General features: G+C 38.0%; 1 protein-coding gene across 1 annotated transcript; it reads left to right on the forward strand.

The window, feature by feature from the left end:
- Positions 1–14: 14 nt before the first annotated feature.
- LOC117344618 (succinate dehydrogenase [ubiquinone] iron-sulfur subunit, mitochondrial-like) lies at positions 15–18,386 on the forward strand. Its single transcript, XM_033907436.1, has 9 exons — positions 15–116; positions 4,235–4,312; positions 4,822–4,880; positions 7,025–7,168; positions 7,909–7,987; positions 10,184–10,312; positions 13,972–14,081; positions 15,934–16,048; positions 17,520–18,386. Exons 1-9 carry the CDS (start codon positions 54–56, stop codon positions 17,586–17,588), a joined length of 846 nt encoding a protein of 281 aa, XP_033763327.1. The 5' UTR covers positions 15–53; the 3' UTR covers positions 17,589–18,386.
- The last annotated feature ends 4,330 nt before the right edge of the window (positions 18,387–22,716 follow it).

Consider the following 22,716-nt stretch of genomic DNA (forward strand, 5'->3'; position numbering starts at 1 on the left):
GTTGCGACAGGAAGTGTATTTCACGCATGTGCCAACTTACATAAATACGGAAAATGGCCACAACAGCGATAACGAAACTCGCACCGGCAAGAAAGGCTCTGGCTCAACTATGTCAGGTAATAACTCCATATTATTTTAGTGGTCGGACATTAGAAACAAGGTCATCTCGTGTTGCTAACTTTATTAAAAGCTTACGACTATTCGTTTTTGGAAACGGAAGAAATTTATTTATGACCTTGGTCATGTTGGTCGACAAACATAAATCAGGTTGTGTAACACGTTATTCACAGGGGCATCTAGTTTTAACTTAAAAAAAAAATAGTCAGAAATACCAATATATATAGGTATTTTTATTTTTAAAATATAAAACTAGACATGCCCCTGTGCGTTATTCGAACGCATAAGATATCGTAAAAGGATATACTTATTTTCTTTGAAAATTCGGTTTAAATGGATATCGTTGTGTTATGAAATTAGCAATGCTATCACATTTTTTTCTGATAATGATAGCTCAGAATCCAATACTCAGATTGAAAGATGTATCTATTTGAACTTAAAAGCTGTTTGAATTTTCAATTTATCTCAATCAATAAAAAAGTTATGAGGCATTGAAGTTGCAGAAATTAGACATTTAGATTTTACGTTTTTTTCATTTTTGACAAAAGTGCAACCCAACACCATACTTTTTTTTATAAATTAAGATTTTTTCATAATTCTTTCACTGGTAGTTATAGTTCTAAGTTTCATCTTCAATAATATAATAAATAAAATTGATTGCCTACAATATTTAATAATCAAATAAATGTATGTATATACCCCACAGAAAAAGAATAATCAATTCTTGTATAATCTCTTTTTTTTCAGATCTATTCTTGAGCTTTAAACATCTATGTGTATATCTTTTCTCTTTTGCTTCAGATCAGTAACTAATTATATAAATTTCTGAAACAAAAGTGTAACAGATACCAAGCTAATTCAGCATACTTATAGAAATCATAAGTGCATAGATGAAAGTTGAATCACTTAAAATTTAAGTTAAATTTTCAGGTATCTTTTGATACCAGATACATTTTACCAATACATAAATGCCAGATTCTGAAAGTATGCAATATACATAAGAGTTGAAATGGTAAACATTTGACATTAATTTAAACCAGTGTTATGATGCATGAGCTATTATTCATTCAATATTGCTTCTTTAGTTTACAGTCAGTACGTATACGTTCAATATTATTAACCTTCTCCATGCATATATACAGTATATATGTATAGACACTTTTGTCTGGTCAATAACACCAGAGTTAAAATTATCCTTCATATGTGATATGTACTATATTCAGAAGGGTAGTCATGATCAGCTCCCATTCCAGATCCTCGGAAAATCGTTCCAAAACCCTCGGAAAAAATTAGAAAGTTAGATATTTATCACATTTTGTTGTGTTTTGTAGTTAAATTCATCGCTTAAACATTCCCAACTAACCTTTAGGTATAAAACGTCCCAAACATATAGCCATACGTATTTACTGGTAAAAGACATTAGACATAAGTTTATCTCCGTATATTTCCGAAGCAGAGATCATCTGTTCTGAGAGATGGAAGTGCCTTTGATTTCAAATTATAGTACAGAGCAACCCGCTTATTTGCATAGCCCTTTTTCCATGACAAAATATGCAAATAACCGGAGTATTCGTATAGGCGGAGTTAGGTTTTGGCCCCTCTTATACACTATGTAGATCGTCAGGTAGGTACTCAAAACGGGCGCTATATGATTGTTTACGTTATTTGCATTAAAAACATATTTAAAAAAAAAATTATTTAAAATATAAGAGTAAATACGAAATAAATGGGTTGTTATTCTTTGTAAATGTACAAATATTTGCATATACATTTGTACTTCATCGTTTACTACTTGTCACTCCGAGTCTGTGGGTCCGAAATCGATCATACACGCGTGGGTTGGCACTACGATGTACAATGTGATCGTTTCAATAAACATTCATTATCGTCTTGAGATGTGTTTTGTTCCTGCTATGAGTATATTAGTTGTTTGATCATAGATGATGAACTGCTTGAGCTATAGACTGTCTTAAATGACCGTGAGATGTGCATTGTCGTTTGGGTTTGTTTTGGAAAATGGCGCACACACACAAAGAGTTGTCGTTCCTTACACATATGCCCCCACAATGCAACGCGCCTAGTAAACAATCATGGCGATCGCAACCTGCCTCAGCGAGTGTTCAAGTGCACAGAACACAGGTTTGGATCGATGCTATAATAAATAAACAAATCTAATCAAAAGATGAGACATGTACATATCAATATTTTATTCAGTAATTCTTCTTCACAATGCTACTGATATGGTCTGGATAATAACTAAATGTCGATATCGATGCATCGAACATAACCTGTTTTGACGAAGTGGGAACCAATGATTAGATAACGTTGTACATCGTGTCGAATCAATATGTAAGTTAAAAACACTTTTCATAAAACTTTTATTACGGGAAAATCACAAAAATACCCTAAAATCAATTAAATTTTTTCGATTTTTTGGAATTTTTATATGCATATAAGCGGGAGTCGGTGTTTTAGTCGATGCAAATACACGGGATTAAAATACAAAGATGAAGAAAAAAATCGGGACCTGAGAATTTTATGCAAATAAGCGGGATATTCAAATAACCGATATGCAAATAAGTGGGCTCCTCTGTAATTGCAAGGAGCTATCTGGTTGGATGACCTATTTTACCAAACCAATCAGACAGCTTCTTACAAAAGCTTCTTCGAAAACAAAGGCACTTCTGTCTTACAGGACAGAAGATCTCTGCTTCAGGAGATAAACTTTTTAATCATGTCAAGAGGAAAATAACTAGGAGTTCAGTCAGCTACATTCATCGGTATAATTATATGAGATATAGCATGTCAAGATGAAAGTAACTAGGAGTTCAGTCAGCTACATTCATTTGTTAAGTATATATGAGATAACCTCGAAGGAAGTCACAATTAAAGGTACTAAGCTTAAGGCCGAGGACAAAGTCACTGAAATTAATCAAGACTACATTTTGTCATGACTCACTCTAGCGACTTTTTAAACAGATTTTTATCATACTTATCGTTATAAGCATGAGAATAACTTGAGGAAGATCTCAGGACTGACCATAATTAACTGCTGATAATTCAGCGGGTACATTTAATTTGAGGGGATCTGTATTATTTGTCATGACATGTATTTAGCATCCATGGTGGTCGGGTTACACAGAGGTACACTAGTCTTTCACCTAGCTAGGCATCCTCGTGTTTGATTCCCTGATCGGATATATGTGAAAAGGTTTGGGGTTACCATGCATATGCCCGTCGACCAAGTTGGGTTTCCCTGGGTACTCCTGTTTCCTCCCATAGATATATATATAAGACCCCTTGCATGCTTCGATCAAGGATCAGTGATTAATACAACTTGTTTTGCAATTGCAATGTTAATTGTTGTAGAATAAAAAAAAATATAGATAAAGAGCATGGCGTAAATAGAGGTTACACAATGAGTGGTTGTTGGATATGGAATTTATTTCACACGAGTAAGTTATTTTTTAAAAGTTACAAAAGACACAAGCTTTAGCGAGTGTTTTTTGCAACTTTTAAAAAATAACTTACGAGTGTGAAATAAATTCCATATCCAACAATTTCGAGTCGTGTGACCTGTTTCTACCACAATAATATCGGCTTGAATCAAAGGGAAACGTGGCCAAGTATAATTTCGCGTATGCAAATAAAGTGTACCGGTGACGTCCGGGACCTGGTGATATGACGTCAATAACAATTGCAGCTTGCATTGGGTCAAAGTTCACCGTGTTAGCCATCAAAATTTGTACAGAGTTTATACCACGTGTACATGTGGTATAAACAGATTGTTAACCAACAGCTGTAATGAATAACTGATGGTGTGAGAGTTGAATAACACGGGGTATTGTGGTAGAAATATATTTAACTTAAATGTTGGTGGTAAAACATTGCATACAATAATGTCGATATCCATTTTCTATTTTATTAGGACTGACATAAAATACGGCACCAAACAGAAACTGATCAAAATATCCAATACTTACATTTGTCAATGATTGACATTTGAACATGCATGCACACGACCAAGCATACTGCTGTTAATGTTAACTCCGTTTTACTAATCATTGCCAAATTTAGGTAAAATCTGACTTCTCCTGCATTTATTTTCTATCTATAGACTAGATGTGCTCAAACAGCAGCCGCAGCAGCAACTCAAGAGGAACCTAGGTACAAGACATTCAAAATATACAGATGGGTATGTATGAAGGAGTCCCAGGTTACTGGTTTTTAGCTGTTTACAATCAAATTGTTTTGCATTTGGTTTTAATATAATTATAAAGAAAATTGAGATGGCATAACAGATCTAGATCGGTCAGCAGTATATTGGACAAATTAATCACAGATTAAATTTGTAGTTTTCTACTTAAACAGCTATATATATATGTGTGTTATGTCAAATTGCGGACTTATTTGGTTTATACATCCTCCATTAGAGGTCTAGCAGTGATGTTATGTGGCATACATTAAATTTGCCTTTGTCCAGTTGGCATTCATCAGCCCATAACTTCCAAATGTTATGTGGCATACTATTTTAAAATGACATACTTATACAAACATAACAAAATGAGTGCATAATGTGATTTTGCTTCTGCAGGTGAGCTTCACAATCATTGATTGCCCTTGTTATATTTTTTTGTGAGGTAGCCACCAACTACTACAATATATGGTTCATCGTTAACGGTTTATCATACTTTTTCATTGTAGGATCCAGACAAGGCTGGAGACAAGCCCAAACTGGCAGAGTACAAAGTCGACCTCAACAAGTAAGTTATCTGTTTAAAAAAAGAAATAACAGGCCCAAGCAATTAACTCTCCATCATGAAAATTGTCTTGGTACTGTGTCCCCTGGCCCTAATGAGCTTCTACAATTTGTGTTTCATTTTAATAGAGCTGTAATTTGTTTTAAGATGAAGTTTTGGTCGTTTAATACATCTTAAGGGTCATCTATATAGCAGAATAATGTTGAATTTCAAACACGAAAAAATATCTTTAAATTTGCACAAAAATAGTCATGTAATATACCAAAATGTTTGTTTGGACATGTAGTGTCTTAAAATCACAAATAATTTAGTGTAGATGCTAACAATTTCTTCTATAGTGTAACTTTGTGGTAAGTTGTAGCATGGAATAATTCTAAGTCACAAAAATAACCAAACCTGAAAAACAGCCCAGTTGTCATGCTCACAAGTGTCTATAGCACAGGGTAGGAGCATTTGTTTGACCGGATTTTACTGTATGTAGGTACAAACACTTATTTTGTTTTGACCTTGAAATGCAAATGGCGGCTGTGGATGATATTACACAAAATATGACATAAAGGGAGGCATTTCAGCCATTAAAATTGCTCCTATATCATACCTTTAAGACATCTGATTATAGTAAGAATGACCTTTTAAGCTCGTCTCTTTGAAGAAGAGTGAGAGCTTATGTTGTCACTCCGGCTTCGGCGTTGGTTTTCCAAATGTTAAATTTTTGGTGCAAGTGTTGGAAGGCATAGTAATTTATGGTAATATGCTCCCTGTGGGGGTCAAACTATCCCCTGCCGGAGTTAAACTAAAAGATTTTTTGGAAAAAAAAACCAACAGATTTTTGTAAAATTTTGGACTTGGAAAATTTTTTCGTTAAGTTTTTGGTTCAAGTGTTGAAAGGTATTAATACATTACTTTATGATTGTACTAGGGTGCTGATAATTGGCAATAGAGTCCCTCTTGGATTAATACATTTCAAAATTGCATGAATTCACAAAACATAATCTGATCAAGTAAACAATTCAAATATTATTAATGCAATTTGAGAAACCATTCCAATTAATATATTTTAATTATTTATTGACAAACATTTGCGAGACGAGCTATGCTGTTCTCCAACAGCTCTTGTTAAGACAAATTGTCAAACTGGTTAATTTTGGGCCTTTTTTCAGAAATATATATCTTTTGCCCCAAACTCAACGGATGAATATTTTCCCCTAAAAACAGTCTTCCTGCCATGTCTAGAGTTCTCTATAGTATCTAATATGAGCGTTTTTTGACGCTTGAAATACCTTCTTATATGCCATAATTGAGTGATATTATTCACAACTGCCATTTGCATTTCAGGGTCTTAATAAAATCACTGTAAATACATATCATAAAGTCCAATCTAGTCAAACCAATACTCCTATTTTGTGCTTTAGACCCTTGTGAGCAAAACGACAACTGTTTTGCACAATAGATACGATACAAATGAGTTAATTATGTCCCCCTGAAACATGCATTTTTCTCATGTTTTGTTGAAATTCACAAACTACTAAACAAATTAAATGTCAACAGCAAGGCCCACAGTTTGACATGATACATATCAAAATTTTATCAAGTTACTTTTATTAAATTGCACCCTTGTAGGGATGTATAGCCTTGTAGAATATCACTGTTTTGGCTGGATTTGCTGTTTAGATGCCCCTTAATATTAGATTGTTATACTCCAGGGCAGACTCAAAGTGGATATTTTTACCAGGTGGTCTATTTTGCTACCAGGTCATAAAATCTAGGCGCCAGTTGGAAAAGTTGCCTGGCCTATATAGTTGTTTTGAATTAAAGAAAAAAATTCTCTGTAGATCAGTGTAACAACTCTCTGTAAATTTTACAATCGCAGACTTCGTTGTAACTTGTAGCATTGATTTCAACATTTGAAAGATTAATATAACCATATTGCACATGCAGGCGCCTTATAGGTCAATAACTGGTCACCAGTGGTGAATTTAAGGCCACTAAAATAATAATAACTGGTTACCAATGGTGAATTTAAGGCTACTAAAATAGGTGTCACTTTGAGCACTGATATTGGAGGGATTAAATGCCATTTAGCCTATGACAAATATGTGAGAGAAAAAAAAGTCTTTTTAATTATTTTTTTTAAACATTCTTTTTAGATGTGGTCCCATGGTGCTTGATGCCTTGATTAAGATCAAGAATGAGATCGATCCAACATTGACCTTCCGAAGGTCGTGTAGGGAAGGTATCTGCGGCTCATGCTCCATGAACATCGGAGGGGTCAACACACTAGCGTGCTTGTGGTGAGTTCATCAATATCACGATGGTCATTTCAGTTCTGTTCATTAATTCTATCGGCACAACATGATCCAAAATAACTGATTCAGTAATCATTACCACCGAACAATTAAAATTGACATCTGGAAGACCAATAGATGCTGAACTTTAATTTTATAAAATTAGATGTCTGTGACCTACTTTAAAAAACCTGCCACTGAACAATGAACATTTATATCTTATATTCATACAGGTTGAATCCTGATTTTTTTTCTAGATAATGTTACTGTGACCTACTTTTCTAAAAAGTGTCAAAATTAGGGAAAAAGAATGTCAGAAGACAATCAAAATTGACATGAGGAATGCTGAACTTGAACTTTGTAAAATTAGGTCAATAACTGTAGGAAAATTGTCCTTTGGAAATCTTTTCCAGAGAAAAAATTCATCTAAGAATTCAAGGTCAAATGAATTTGAAATTTACAATTATTTCTTGTCTGGGCCTAGATCTATAGCTTAAGGTCAAAGATAAATTGAAAAAAAAACCCACCTAGCTTGAAATTGAGAAGGGGAGTTATATTTTTTTTTCAGAAAAATTCTAGTTCAGTTCACCAAAGTTACACTTATAAATAGAATAATCTAAATTAGTATAATTGGAAATGTCTTAATTTACAAAAAAAAAAAAATTCCGCATATACGTACATCGTCCGTAAAAATCTTGCATTTAAGCAGGAGCATTCTAGCACCAATTGTGATTGTTCTGTTGTAGTAAAATTGATGCAAACACGAGCAAAGCCCTGAAGGTCTACCCGCTGCCTCACATGTATGTGGTGAAGGATCTTGTACCGGTAAGTTTATATGTTACCAAGGTAACAGCGTCATCACTTAGCAACAGTTTGTCAAGGAAGGCTTTTGTTCTTCCAATCTTCTTCCAACTTTATGTTTCAAGCAAACAAGGAAATGAGAATTGTTCGGAATGGAATCACTTGATGCACTTAATCTAGGGCTTGTCAATTATGTTATGGACATCATACAGCAGTTTCATCGTTGGAGGACTCGTCAGTGATGTTAGGGACATCATACAGCTGTTTTGTCCTTGGAGGGCTTGTCAATGATGTTATGGACATCATACAGCTGTTTTGTCCTTGGAGGGCTCGTCAGTGATGTTAGGGACATCATACGGCTGTTTCATCCTTCTAGAACTTGTTATTGACGTTAGGGACAACATACAGGTGGTTGAGTCCTTCTAGGACTCGTCAGCGATGTTAGGGACATCATAGAGCTGTTTGGTCCATCTATGACTCGTCAGCGATGTTAGGGACATCATACAGCTGTTTCATTAGAGTAAAAGGTATGCTACAAAAAGAGAAAAACGATTAAATGACACTGACAATATCCAAAGGAAAAAATCTTGGGAGGATCGATAGATTGTGGTTATGTCATCAGATAAGGACTGGAGAATTCTATATCAGGTGACAGTCTACATCCTACTCGATACTGTATGTACAGGTGACAGTCAACATCCTACTTGATACGGTACGTACTTGGTACAGGTGACAGTCTACATCCTGCTTGATACCGTACATACAGGTGACAGTCTACATCCTACTTGATACCGTACGTACAGGTGACAGTCTACATCCTACTTGATACAGTACGTACTTGGTACAGGTGACAGTCTACATCCTACTTGATACCGTACGTACTTGGTACAGGTGACAGTCTACATCCTACTTGATACCGTACGTACAGGTGACAGTCTACATCCTACTTGATACCGTACGTACAGGTGACAGTCTACATCCTACTTGATACCGTACGTACAGGTGACAGTCTACATCCTACTTGATACCGTACGTACAGGTGACAGTCTACATCCTACTTGATACCGTACGTACAGGTGACAGTCTACATCCTACTTGATACCGTACGTACAGGTGACAGTCTACATCCTACTTGATACCGTACGTACAGGTGACAGTCTACATCCTACTTGATACCGTACATACAGGTGACAGTCTACATCCTACTTGATACCGTACGTACAGGTGACAGTCTACATCCTACTTGATACCTTACGTACTTGGTACAGGTGACAGTCTACATCCTACTTGATACCGTACGTACTTGGTACAGGTGACAGTCTACATCCTACTTGATACCGTACGTACAGGTGACAGTCTACATCCTACTTGATACCGTACATACAGGTGACAGTCTACATCCTACTTGATACCGTACATACAGGTGACAGTCTACATCCTACTTGATACCGTACATACAGGTGACAGTCTACATCCTACTTGATACCGTACATACAGGTGACAGTCTACATCTTACTTGATACCGTACATACAGGTGACAGTCTACATCCTACTTGATACTGTACGTACAGGTGACAGTCTACATCCTACTTGATACCGTACGTACAGGTGACAGTCTACATCCTACTTGATACTGTACGTACAGGTGACAGTCTACATCCTACTTGATACCTTACGTACAGGTGACAGTCTACATCCTACTTGATACCGTACGTACAGGTGACAGTCTACATCTTACTTGATACGGTACGTACTTGGTACAGGTGACAGTCTACATCCTACTTGATACCGTACGTACAGGTGACAGTCTACATCCTACTTGATACCGTACGTACTTGGTACGGGTGACAGTCTACATCCTACTTGATACCGTACGTACAGGTGACAGTCTACATCCTACTTGATACCATACATACAGGTGACAGTCTACATCCTACTTGATACCGTACATACAGGTGACCGTCTACATCCTACTTGATACCGCTGCGCACTCGTGAAAAATATCAAAATATTAGCCCCACTCGTGAAATATATTTGGTATTACTGAAGACACTGTTAGATATCCTCTATATCATTTATTATTTATACATGATACAAATGATTATTGTTATATCTTTTATAATTTATACATGATACAAATAATTATTTACAGATATGAATTATGTTGAATGGTGCAGTCTTTTAGAAAAACAAGACATACTAATTATTTATTTATTTCAGGACATGAGTAATTTCTATGCCCAATACCGGGCCATAGAGCCATACTTGAAACAGAAGAGTATAGAGTCGGACGAGAGCAAGATAGGACAGGAACAGAATCTACAGTCTGTCAAAGACAGAGCGAAATTGGTCAGTATTCCGACAAACGAGGCAATGTTGTAAGTCAAGCCTATTGTTATCTCGAAGTCATTAGGGCCATGTAAAAACATGAGATATTCGGAGTATTCCAGATTATCAGAAACATCTTAAATGGAAATATTACTGTCAGAACTGAATTTTTACTCGGAGCCATTAAGTCTTCTGAGGTTGAGATAATGAAGTTTGACTCTTTATCACAAATAATGACTGGATACTCATTTTGTGTCTCAAGGTTAAAATAATTTGGTGACAAATATTTTTGATTCATGGTTTAGATATTTTGGCAGTTTGACTTTTTTCGCAATGAAAATTGTAAAGTATTACATTTTGAGTGATTTCATTCATGTTTTCGCTTGAAAACATTTGAAAATTATACATGTATATGTCAAATCAGGTGAGTGATACAGGCCTAGTGTGCCTCTTTTATGAGTCAAATCTACTGATTGATGAATGAAACATGTACGTCCTGTGAATTATCTACTGTTAATCTGCCAGGGGGCTGCAACAGCTCAGTGGGTTATAGGGTCGAGTATGTAACCTCCGGTGAAGATTCGAGGTGAGTGAGTTATAGGGACGGGTATGTAACCTCCGGTGAAGATTCGAGGTGAGTGGGTTATAGGGACGGGTATGTAACCTCCGGTGAAGAATCGAGGTGAGTGGGTTATAGGGACGGGTATGTAACCTCCGATGAAGATTCGAGGTGAGTGGGTTATAGGGACGGGTATGTAACCTCCGGTGAAGATTCGAGGTGAGTGGGTTATAGGGTCGGGTATGTAACCTCCGGTGAAGATTCGAGGTGGGTGGGTTATAGGGTCGGGTATGTAACCTCCAGTGAAGATTCGAGGTGGGTGGGTTATAGGGTCGAGTATGTAACCTTCGGTGAAGATTCGAGGTGGGTGGGTTATAGGGTCGGGTATGTAACCTCCGGTGAAGATTCGAGGTGGGTGGGTTATAGGGTCGGGTATGTAACCTCCGGTGAAGATTCGAGGTGGGTGGGTTATAGGGTCGAGTATGTAACCTCCGGTGAAGATTCGAGGTGAGTGGGTTATAGGGTCGAGTATGTAACCTCCGGTGAAGATTCGAGGTGAGTGGGTTATAGGGACGGGTATGTAACCTCCGGTGAAGATTCGAGGTGAGTGGGTTATAGGGACGGGTATGTAACCTCCGGTGAAGATTCGAGGTGAGTGGGTTATAGGGTCGAGTATGTAACCTCCGATGAAGATTCGAGGTGAGTGGGTTATAGGGACGGGTATGTAACCTCCGGTGAAGATTCGAGGTGAGTGGGTTATAGGGTCGGGTATGTAACCTCCGATGAAGATTCGAGGTGAGTGGGTTATAGGGACGGGTATGTAACCTCCGGTGAAGATTCGAGGTGGGTGGGTTATAGGGTCGGGTATGTAACCTCCGATGAAGATTCGAGGTGGGTGGGTTATAGGGACGGGTATGTAACCTCCGGTGAAGATTCGAGGTGAGTGGGTTATAGGGTCGGGTATGTAACCTCCGGTGAAGATTCGAGGTGAGTGGGTTATAGGGACGGGTATGTAACCTCCGATGAAGATTCGAGGTGAGTGGGTTATAGGGTCGGGTATGTAACCTCCGGTGAAGATTCGAGGTGAGTGGGTTATAGGGACGAGTATGTAACCTCCGGTGAAGATTCGAGGTGAGTGGGTTATAGGGACGGGTATGTAACCTCCGGTGAAGATTCGAGGTGAGTGGGTTATAGGGACGGGTATGTAACCTCCGGTGAAGATTCGAGGTGGGTGGGTTATAGGGTCGAGTATGTAACCTCCGGTGAAGATTCGAGGTGAGTGGTTCGACAGCTCAGTGGGTTATAGGGTCGGGTATGTAACCTCCGGTGAAGATTCGAGGTGAGTGGGGTATAGGGTTGAGTATGTAACCTCCGGTGAAGATTCGAGGTGGGTGGGTTATAGGGTCGGGTATGTAACCTCCGATGAAGATTCGAGGTGAGTGGGTTATAGGGACGGGTATGTAACCTCCGATGAAGATTCGAGGTGAGTGGGTTATAGGGTCGAGTATGTAACCTCCGATGAAGATTCGAGGTGAGTGGGTTATAGGGCCGGGTATGTAACCTCCGGTGAAGATTCGAGGTGAGTGGGTTATAAGGCCGGGTATGTAACCTCCGGTGAAGATTCGAGGTGAGTGGGTTATAGGGTCGAGTATGTAACCTCCGGTGAAGATTCGAGGTGAGTGGGTTATAGGGACGGGTATGTAACCTCCGATGAAGATTCGAGGTGGGTGGGTTATAGGGTCGAGTATGTAACCTCCGGTGAAGATTCGAGGTGAGTGGGTTATAGGGTCGGGTATGTAACCTCCGGTGAAGATTCGAGGTGAGTGGTTCGACAGCTCAGTGGGTTATAGGGTCGAGTATGTAACCTCCGGTGAAGATTCGAGGTGAGTGGGTTATAGGGACGGGTATGTAACCTCCGGTGAAGATTCGAGGTGAGTGGGTTATAGGGACGGGTATGTAACCTCCGGTGAAGATTCGAGGTGAGTGGGGTATAGGGTCGGGTATGTAACCTCCGATGAAGATTCGAGGTGGGTGGGTTATAGGGTCGGGTATGTAACCTCCGGTGAAGATTTGAGGTGAGTGGGTTATAGGGTCGGGTATGTAACCTCCGATGAAGATTCGAGGTGGGTGGGTTATAGGGTCGAGTATGTAACCTCCGATGAAGATTCGAGGTGAGTGGTTTGACAGCTCAGTGGGTTATAGGGTCGAGTATGTAACCTCCGGTGAAGATTCGAGGTGAGTGGGTTATAGGGTCGGGTATGTAACCTCCGATGAAGATTCGAGGTGAGTGGTTTGACACTCGTTCTATGTGATGATTTGTGTTCCTCGGAAAGTTGAGATACCCAGATATGGACACTAACAGTAGCCTGGCAGCCCTGGGCTTCCTGAGGCATGTTGGGCTGCTAGAATGTCCAGACCAGCAGCCCTGTGGGCTGCCAGCATTTTCAGTCAAATGTATAATGTCCAGCTAAATTTTTTCTTTGTTTACTTCAATAGTTTTCATTCAAAACTGTTTATATAAAACCTGAAAAGAATGAGTTAGACAGCAGGAAATTGTATTTTAGGGACCTACACACAAATCCCTTGGAGGGGTACCTGTTTCACCATTGACAGCCCAGCAGTCTGTCAAGGCGATTAAGTTAATGTCAACCCCTCGATACAGATCTAGATGGGCCTGTGCTAACATGGTTGTTTCCTTGTGGAAGTGCTATTATACACTACTCAAATTGCTCTGAAATAAAGAGTGTGATGGGCTTCCCGTATGTTTTCAGTGTGGTAGCCACCAGCTACTACAAGGAGATCCCCTCTAAAAACATCCAGGACTGTTCACTCAACCAGCCCGATAAACAAATACTAAAAAAATCAAAATTTAAGAAGATAGGATTGTGAGAGTAAATTGAAAGTTGAAATTCAACTTAATCTTTAAAAATAAAAAAATATTGTTGAAAGAACAAGATGTTTAAGTTCTATTCTATTTTCATAATGAAAAGACAACATATTGAATTAAATGACTGTTCTGTTAGCAATCTTCACAACCTCTTGTTACAGTTAAGAGGTATTTGGAAAAGGTGGAGAGTAACATTGATAAAAAAACTATGATCATGACTTGTTTTTCATTCAGGATGGTTTATATGAGTGTATTCTATGTGCCTGCTGCAGTACCTCTTGTCCAAGCTACTGGTGGAACTCTGATAAGTACCTCGGACCCGCAGTGTTGATGCAGGCCTACAGGTATATATTGTACCTATCTCTGATAAGTACCTCGGACCTGTCATGTTGATGTAGACCCACAGGTATATATTGTACCTATCTCTGATAAGTACCTCAGACCTGTCGTGTTGATGTAGACCCACAGGTATATATTGTACCTATCTCTGATAAGTACCTCGGACCTGTCGTGTTGATGTAGGCCTACAGGTATATATTGTACCTATCTCTGATAAGTACCTCGGACCTGTCGTGTTGATGTAGGCCTACAGGTATATATTGTACCTATCTCTGATAAGTACCTCGGACCTGTCGTGTTGATGTAGGCCTACAGGTATATATTGTAACTATCTCTGATAAGTACCTCGGACCAGTCGTGTTGATGTAGACCTACAGGTATATATTGTACCTATCTCTCTGATAAGTACCTCGGACCTGTCGTGTTGATGTAGACCTACAGGTATATATTGTACCTCTCTCTGATAAGTACTTCGGACCTGTCGTGTTGATGTAGACATACAGGTATATATTGTACCTATCTCTGATAAGTACCTCGGACCAGTCGTGTTGATGTAGACCTACAGGTACGTATTGTACCTATCTCTGATAAGTACCTCGGACCCGCAGTGTTGATGTAGACCTACAGGTATATATTGTACCTATCTCTGATAAGTACCTCGGACCTGTCGTGTTGATGTAGACCTACAGGTATATATTGTACCTCTCTCTGATAAGTACTTCGGACCTGTCGTGTTGATGTAGACATACAGGTATATATTGTACCTATCTCTCTGATAAGTACCTCGGACCTGTCGTGTTGATGTAGACCTACAGGTATATATTGTACCTATCTCTGATAAGTACCTCGGACCTGTCGTGTTGATGTAGACCTACAGGTATATATTGTACCTCTCTCTGATAAGTACTTCGGACCTGTCGTGTTGATGTAGACATACAGGTATATATTGTACCTATCTCTGATAAGTACCTCGGACCTGTCGTGTTGATGTAGGCCTACAGGTATATATTGTACCTATCTCTGATAAGTACCTCGGACCTGACGTGTTGATGTAGACCTACAGGTATATATTGTACCTATCTCTGATAAGTACCTCGGACCTGTTGTTAATTTTGTCTTTTAACATAAATGTGTGGGGGCTTCAACTTATTAGTGTTTACTTTTCATTGTTTATCCTTCCATCTGTTGATCCGTTTGACTGGTATTTTAACAAGCCATCTTCCCATCCCACTTCATGCTCTGTGTCTCTGCCTTCGACACAGTCAGTGGAACTAATTAGGACATAGTAACTTAGATGTATGCTTGGTCTTAAAAATGGTGATAAGTTATACCGCTTATAGCTGCTTTCTTTCAGGTTATTCTTCCCAACGGCAGTTGATTATCAGTACAGTATTGTAGTAGTTAACACTATTTTGAAGATATCGTTATTGCATCATTATCATAATGAAACAATATTATGTTATGTAAAGATATCATTGTTATGTAAAGATATCATTGTTATGTAAAGTTATCATTGTTATGTAAAGATATCATTGTTATGTAAATATATCATTGTTTTGTAAAGATATTATGTAAATATATCATTTTTGTGTAAAGATATTATTATGTAAATATATCATTGTTATGTAAATATATCATTGTTATGTAAAGTTAACTCTGTTTATAGCTTCAATTCAGTTCAATGTACGTGTAGATAGGCCATCTCATTATTTATCATTAAATAAATATCATTTAGGAGGATATCATTATCATGTTTATTTTTTTTATCCTTATTTCTTGATATACCCTATTACATAATGTATTATCAAAGTCTCGGATTTCCTTGGAAGGTCACCACGCTGGACTTGTATGTTTAAGGTGGATGATTGACTCCCGGGATGAGTTTCGACAGGAACGACTAAAGATGATGGAGGATTCCTTCTCTGTGTATCGCTGTCATACCATTATGAATTGTACCAAGACCTGTCCTAAGGTAAAACATGTTACATACTCTCTCATATCTAGCAGACAATTTTCTGTCCATTATCAGCAGAATTTACTCAGATCATATTATAGCAATTTCTCTCCGGACCCTTTTAGGAATTAACTCAGATGAAGTTTAGACTATTTCTCTGTGGGGCTTCATGGATATTTAGTCAGATGAATTAAGACTATTTCTCTGTGGGGCTTCATGGAAATTTAGTCAGATGAAGTTAAGACTATTTCTCTGTGGGGCTTCATGGATATTTAGTCAGATGAATTAAGACTATTTCTCTGTGGGGCTTCATGGAAATTTAGTCAGATGAATTAAGACTATTTCTCTGTGGGGCTTCATGGAAATTTAGTCAGATGAAGTTAAGACTATTTCTCTCTGGATTTCTATGGGAATTTAGTCAGATGAAGTTATGACTTTTTCTCTGTGGAGCTTTATCAGACTTTAATCAGATTAAGAATTTTCTGAAAAGAAACTTGCAGAAAACTTGCAGCAGCCTAGAATCACAGGAATTTGATATTATGATACATGTATAAGAATTTTGGGTTGAGAATTCGTACCAAGTCCCCGTGTATAGAACTCATACACAGCACATGATAAGGCATCCTAAGACCCTTTTGAGTGTATAATTTTTAGCTCACCGGTTACGAGTAACCGAGAGCTAATGCTGTCACCCCGGCGTCCGCATCGGCGTCGGCGTACACCCCAAAACTTTTAAAGTTTTTGGAGTAAGTTTTTGGAAAGCTTGTAAGTCCAAAAGTATACACCTCATGCCCTTCTAAATTGGTTTATACATTCATTAGAGGTCTAGGAGTGATGTTATGGCAAAATTATGCAGAAAAAAATTGTGATTTTTTCGCATTTTACCATTTTGTGGCCTTAACTTTTTTGGCACAAAAACCCACTTTAAAGTTTTTGGAGTAAGTTTTTGGAAAGCTTGTAAGTAAAAAAGTATACACCTCGTGCCCTTCTAAATTGGTTTATACATTCATTAGAGGTCTAGGAGTGATGTTATGGCAAATCATGCAGAAAACAAATTGGCATTTTTGAATTTTGCTATTTAGTGGACTTACTTTTTTGACACAAAAACTCACTTTAAAGATTTTGGGGGTTAGTTTTGAAAAGCTTGTATGTCCACACCCTTCTTATTTGGTTTATACATCCATTAGAGGTCTAGGAGCGATATTATGTGACTTACAATTTCAAAATGACATGCGTATACATACATAAAAAATGAATGCATAGTGTAATTGCTGCCACCAGTGAGCTTTCGCAATCATTGATTGCACTTGTTGGTTGTATAATTTGGTAGATATTTTCAGATTTCTTACTTGAATTTATACAATATTTAAAATTCTATGTTTAATTTAACTACTAAATAATACTGATTTATTAAATTTAAAGAGTGAAAAAAATATTTGAAACATTTATGGTGATTAGTGATTGATGAAGATTTTCTTGTTTTTGACAGGGACTCAACCCGGGCTTGGCTATTGGTGAAATCAAGAAGATGCTCGCACAATACAACAATAAAGCATGATGGGTTACCATGGGCGACGAGGTACAACTTAACAGTGTAACAGATTACAGAGAGTGATGCTGCCCCAGCTTCAGCAGCAATACCTTACAGACTTTATGGCTGTGTTATAACTACTCTGACTTTTCGTACTGATAACTTCTGATTGATAACAAGAACACAAGGGACTTGTATTCATAAAAGCTATTCCGGGTGTTTGCTCAGGCTTTGATCTGTAAAAACTTTTCTAAGACCAGCTTTTCATACACTTATAAAATTAGAAGTAAGTTGTAAGGTCTACATGAAGCTAAGGTCAAATTATATTTGATTTAGGAAATACAGATATATCTTTATGTTAGAATCTGATCAGAATTATTTGAAATGTAAATCTTTAAATACAGTATAGAGAAAGCTTAAGGTACAATACCTTGAACTGTAAAACCATTATCATTGGGGTTTTACTTTCGCTTATTTAGTGGGTGATCTTGGTACATGAATTTCAATTTATCAATTTGGTCAATTTATTAAAAGGTTTGAAGTACTTACATGAAGATAATCTTCATCCACAGATTTTTGTCCCCGCTAACTAGTGTTTTTGAAGAAGACCACAAAACTATGAAAACATTTGATTTTACAGTCTGGCTAATATCATAAATGATAAATCAGTAAATTAATGCATTTTAAGCATTTTTCAGCTAAATTGAATTTGTTATTGTTTTAGAAATTATGCATCTCTCCAATTTGTATTTATTTATACACTGGTTTTATTTCTGAGAGAAATCTTTGTAATATTATTTTGAATAAAGAGTTTATTATATGATTAATCTTAAAACTGAATGGAGTTGTTTGTAACCCATTATCATCGGATTCCAGTACATGTCAAGAACACTGTCCTTAAACAACCTTATACACTATTTCTTCGTCAAAGTTCCAGTACATGTCAAGAACGCCGTCCTTAAACAACCTTATACATTATTTCTTGGTAGGTACAGTACATGTCAAGAATGCCGTCCTTAAAAACCTTATACACTATTTCTTGGTAGGTCCAGTACATCTCAAGAACGCCGTCCTTAAAAAACCTTATACACTATTTCTTGGTAGTTCCAGTACATGTCAAGTACGCCGTCCTTAAAAAACCTTATACACTATTTCTTGGTTGTTCCAGTACATGTCAAGTACGCCGTCCTTAATCAACCTTATACACTATTTCTTGGTAGTTCCAGTACATGTCAAGAACGCCGTCCTTAAACAACCTTATACACTATTTCTTGGTAGTTCCAGTACATGTCAAGTACACCGTCCTTAAACAACCTTATACACTATTTCTTGGTAGTTCCAGTACATGTCAAGTACGCCATCCTTAAACAACCTTATACACTATTTCTTGGCAGTTCCAGTACATGTCAAGAACGCCGTCCTTAATCAACCTTATACAGTATTTCTTGGTAGGTCCAGTACATGTCAAGTACGCCGTCCTTAATCAACCTTATACACTATTTCTAGGTAGTTCCAGTACATGTCAAGTACGCCGTCCTTAATCAACCTTATACACTATTTCAAGGTAGTTCCAGTACATGTCAAGTACGCCGTCCTTAATCAACCTTATACACTATTTCTTGGTAGTTCCAGTACACGTCAAGTACACCGTCCTTAAACAACCTTATACACTATTTCTTGGTAGTTCCAGTACATGTCAAGAACGTCGTCCTTAAAAGCCTTATACACTATTTCTTGGTAGTTCCAGTACATGTCAAGTACGCCGTCCGTAAACAACCTTATACACTATTTCTTGGCAGGTCCAGTACATGTCAAGAACGCCGTCCTTAATCAATCTTATACACTATTTCTTGGCAGTTCCAGTACATGTCAAGAACGCCGTCCTTAATCAACCTTATACACTATTTCTTGGCAGTTCCAGTACATGTCAAGAACGCCGCCCTTAAACAACCTTATACACTATTTCTTGGCAGTTCCAGTACATGTCAAGAACGTCGTCCTTAAAAAACCTTATACACTATTTCTTGGCAGTTCCAGTACATGTCAAGTACGCCGTCCTTAATCAACCTTATACACTATTTCTTGGTAGGTCCAGTACATGTCAAGAACGCCGTCCTTAAACAACCTTATACACTATTTCTTGGTAGTTCCAGTACATGTCAAGTACGCCGTCCTTAATCAACCTTATACACTATTTCTTGGTAGTTCCAGTACATGTCAAGAACGCCGTCCTTAATCAACCTTATACACTATTTCTTGGTAGTTCCAGTACATGTCAAGTACGCCGTCCTTAATCAACCTTATACACTATTTCTTGGTAGTTCCAGTACATGTCAAGAACGCCGTCCTTAAAAACCTTATACACTAATTCTTGGTAGTTCCAGTACATGTCAAGTACACCGTCCTTAAACAACCTTATACACTATTTCTTGGTAGTTCCAGTACATGTCAAGAACGCCGTCCTTAAAAACCTTATACACTATTTCTTGGCAGTTCCAGTACATGTCAAGTACACCGTCCTTAAACAACCTTATACACTATTTCTTGGTAGTTCCAGTACATGTCAAGTACACCGTCCTTAAACAACCTTATACACTATTTCTTGGTAGGTTCAGTACATGTCAAGTACACCGTCCTTAAACAACCTTATACACTATTTCTTGGTAGTTCCAGTACATGTCAAGTACGCCGTCCTTAATCAACCTTATACACTATTTCTTGGTAGTTCCAGTACATGTCAAGTACGCCGTCCTTAATCAACCTTATACACTATTTCTTGGTAGTTCCAGTACATGTCAAGTACGCCGTCCTTAATCAACCTTATACACTATTTCTTGGTAGGTCCAGTACATGTCAAGTACGCTGTCCTTAATCAACCTTATACACTATTTCTTGGTAGTTCCAGTACATGTCAAGAACGCCGTCCTTAATCAACCTTATACACTATTTCTTGGCAGTTCCAGTACATGTCAAGTACGCCGTCCTTAATCAACCTTATACACTATTTCTTGGTAGGTCCAGTACATGTCAAGAACGCCGTCCTTAAAAAACCTTATACACTATTTCTTGGTAGTTCCAGTACATGTCAAGTACGCCGTCCTTAATCAACCTTATACACTATTTCTTGGTAGTTCCAGTACATGTCAAGAACGCCGTCCTTAATCAACCTTATACACTATTTCTTGGTAGTTCCAGTACATGTCAAGTACGCCGTCCTTAATCAACCTTATACACTATTTCTTGGTAGTTCCAGTACATGTCAAGAACGCCGTCCTTAAAAACCTTATACACTAATTCTTGGTAGTTCCAGTACATGTCAAGTACACCGTCCTTAAACAACCTTATACACTATTTCTTGGTAGGTTCAGTACATGTCAAGTACACCGTCCTTAAACAACCTAATACACTATTTCTTGGTAGGTTCAGTACATGTCAAGAACGCCGTCCTTAATCAACCTTATACACTATTTCTTGGTAGGTCCAGTACATGTCAAGTACGCCGTCCTTAAACAACCTTATACACTATTTCTTGGTAGTTCCAGTACATGTCAAGTACGCCGTCCTTAATCAACCTTATACACTATTGGTAGGTACAGTACATGTCAAGAATGCCGTCCTTAAACAACCTTATACACTATTTCTTCGTCAAAGTTCCAGTACATGTCAAGAACGCCGTCCTTAAACAACCTTATACATTATTTCTTGGTAGGTACAGTACATGTCAAGAATGCCGTCCTTAAAAACCTTATACACTATTTCTTGGTAGGTCCAGTACATCTCAAGAACGCCGTCCTTAAAAAACCTTATACACTATTTCTTGGTAGTTCCAGTACATGTCAAGTACGCCGTCCTTAAACAACCTTATACACTATTTCTTGGTAGTTCCAGTACATGTCAAGTACACCGTCCTTAAACAACCTTATACACTATTTCTTGGTAGTTCCAGTACATGTCAAGTACGCCATCCTTAAACAACCTTATACACTATTTCTTGGCAGTTCCAGTACATGTCAAGAACGCCGTCCTTAATCAACCTTATACAGTATTTCTTGGTAGGTCCAGTACATGTCAAGTACGCCGTCCTTAATCAACCTTATACACTATTTCTAGGTAGTTCCAGTACATGTCAAGTACGCCGTCCTTAATCAACCTTATACACTATTTCTAGGTAGTTCCAGTACATGTCAAGAACGCCGTCCTTAATCAACCTTATACAGTATTTCTTGGTAGGTCCAGTACATGTCAAGTACGCCGTCCTTAATCAACCTTATACACTATTTCTAGGTAGTTCCAGTACATGTCAAGTACGCCGTCCTTAATCAACCTTATACACTATTTCTAGGTAGTTCCAGTACATGTCAAGTACGCCGTCCTTAATCAACCTTATACACTATTTCTTGGTAGTTCCAGTACACGTCAAGTACACCGTCCTTAAACAACCTTATACACTATTTCTTGGTAGTTCCAGTACATGTCAAGAACGTCGTCCTTAAAAGCCTTATACACTATTTCTTGGTAGTTCCAGTACATGTCAAGTACGCCGTCCGTAAACAACCTTATACACTATTTCTTGGCAGGTCCAGTACATGTCAAGAACGCCGTCCTTAATCAATCTTATACACTATTTCTTGGCAGTTCCAGTACATGTCAAGAACGCCGTCCTTAATCAACCTTATACACTATTTCTTGGCAGTTCCAGTACATGTCAAGAACGCCGCCCTTAAACAACCTTATACACTATTTCTTGGCAGTTCCAGTACATGTCAAGAACGTCGTCCTTAAAAAACCTTATACACTATTTCTTGGCAGTTCCAGTACATGTCAAGTACGCCGTCCTTAATCAACCTTATACACTATTTCTTGGTAGGTCCAGTACATGTCAAGAACGCCGTCCTTAAACAACCTTATACACTATTTCTTGGTAGTTCCAGTACATGTCAAGTACGCCGTCCTTAATCAACCTTATACACTATTTCTTGGTAGTTCCAGTACATGTCAAGAACGCCGTCCTTAATCAACCTTATACACTATTTCTTGGTAGTTCCAGTACATGTCAAGTACGCCGTCCTTAATCAACCTTATACACTATTTCTTGGTAGTTCCAGTACATGTCAAGAACGCCGTCCTTAAAAACCTTATACACTAATTCTTGGTA

This window comes from Pecten maximus, chromosome 16, assembly GCF_902652985.1.
Source record: "Pecten maximus chromosome 16, xPecMax1.1, whole genome shotgun sequence".
Classification (NCBI taxonomy): Eukaryota; Metazoa; Mollusca; class Bivalvia; order Pectinida; family Pectinidae; genus Pecten; species Pecten maximus.

Coding starts and splice junctions, on each gene's coding strand:
- LOC117344618 (XM_033907436.1), top strand. CDS start 54: ATGGCCACAACAGCGATAACGAAACTCGCACCGGCAAGAAAGGCTCTG. Junction 7,169..7,908: donor AACACACTAGCGTGCTTGTG/GTGAGTTCATCA, acceptor GTTCTGTTGTAG/TAAAATTGATGCAAACACGA. Junction 10,313..13,971: donor TCAAAGACAGAGCGAAATTG/GTCAGTATTCCG, acceptor TTTTTCATTCAG/GATGGTTTATATGAGTGTAT.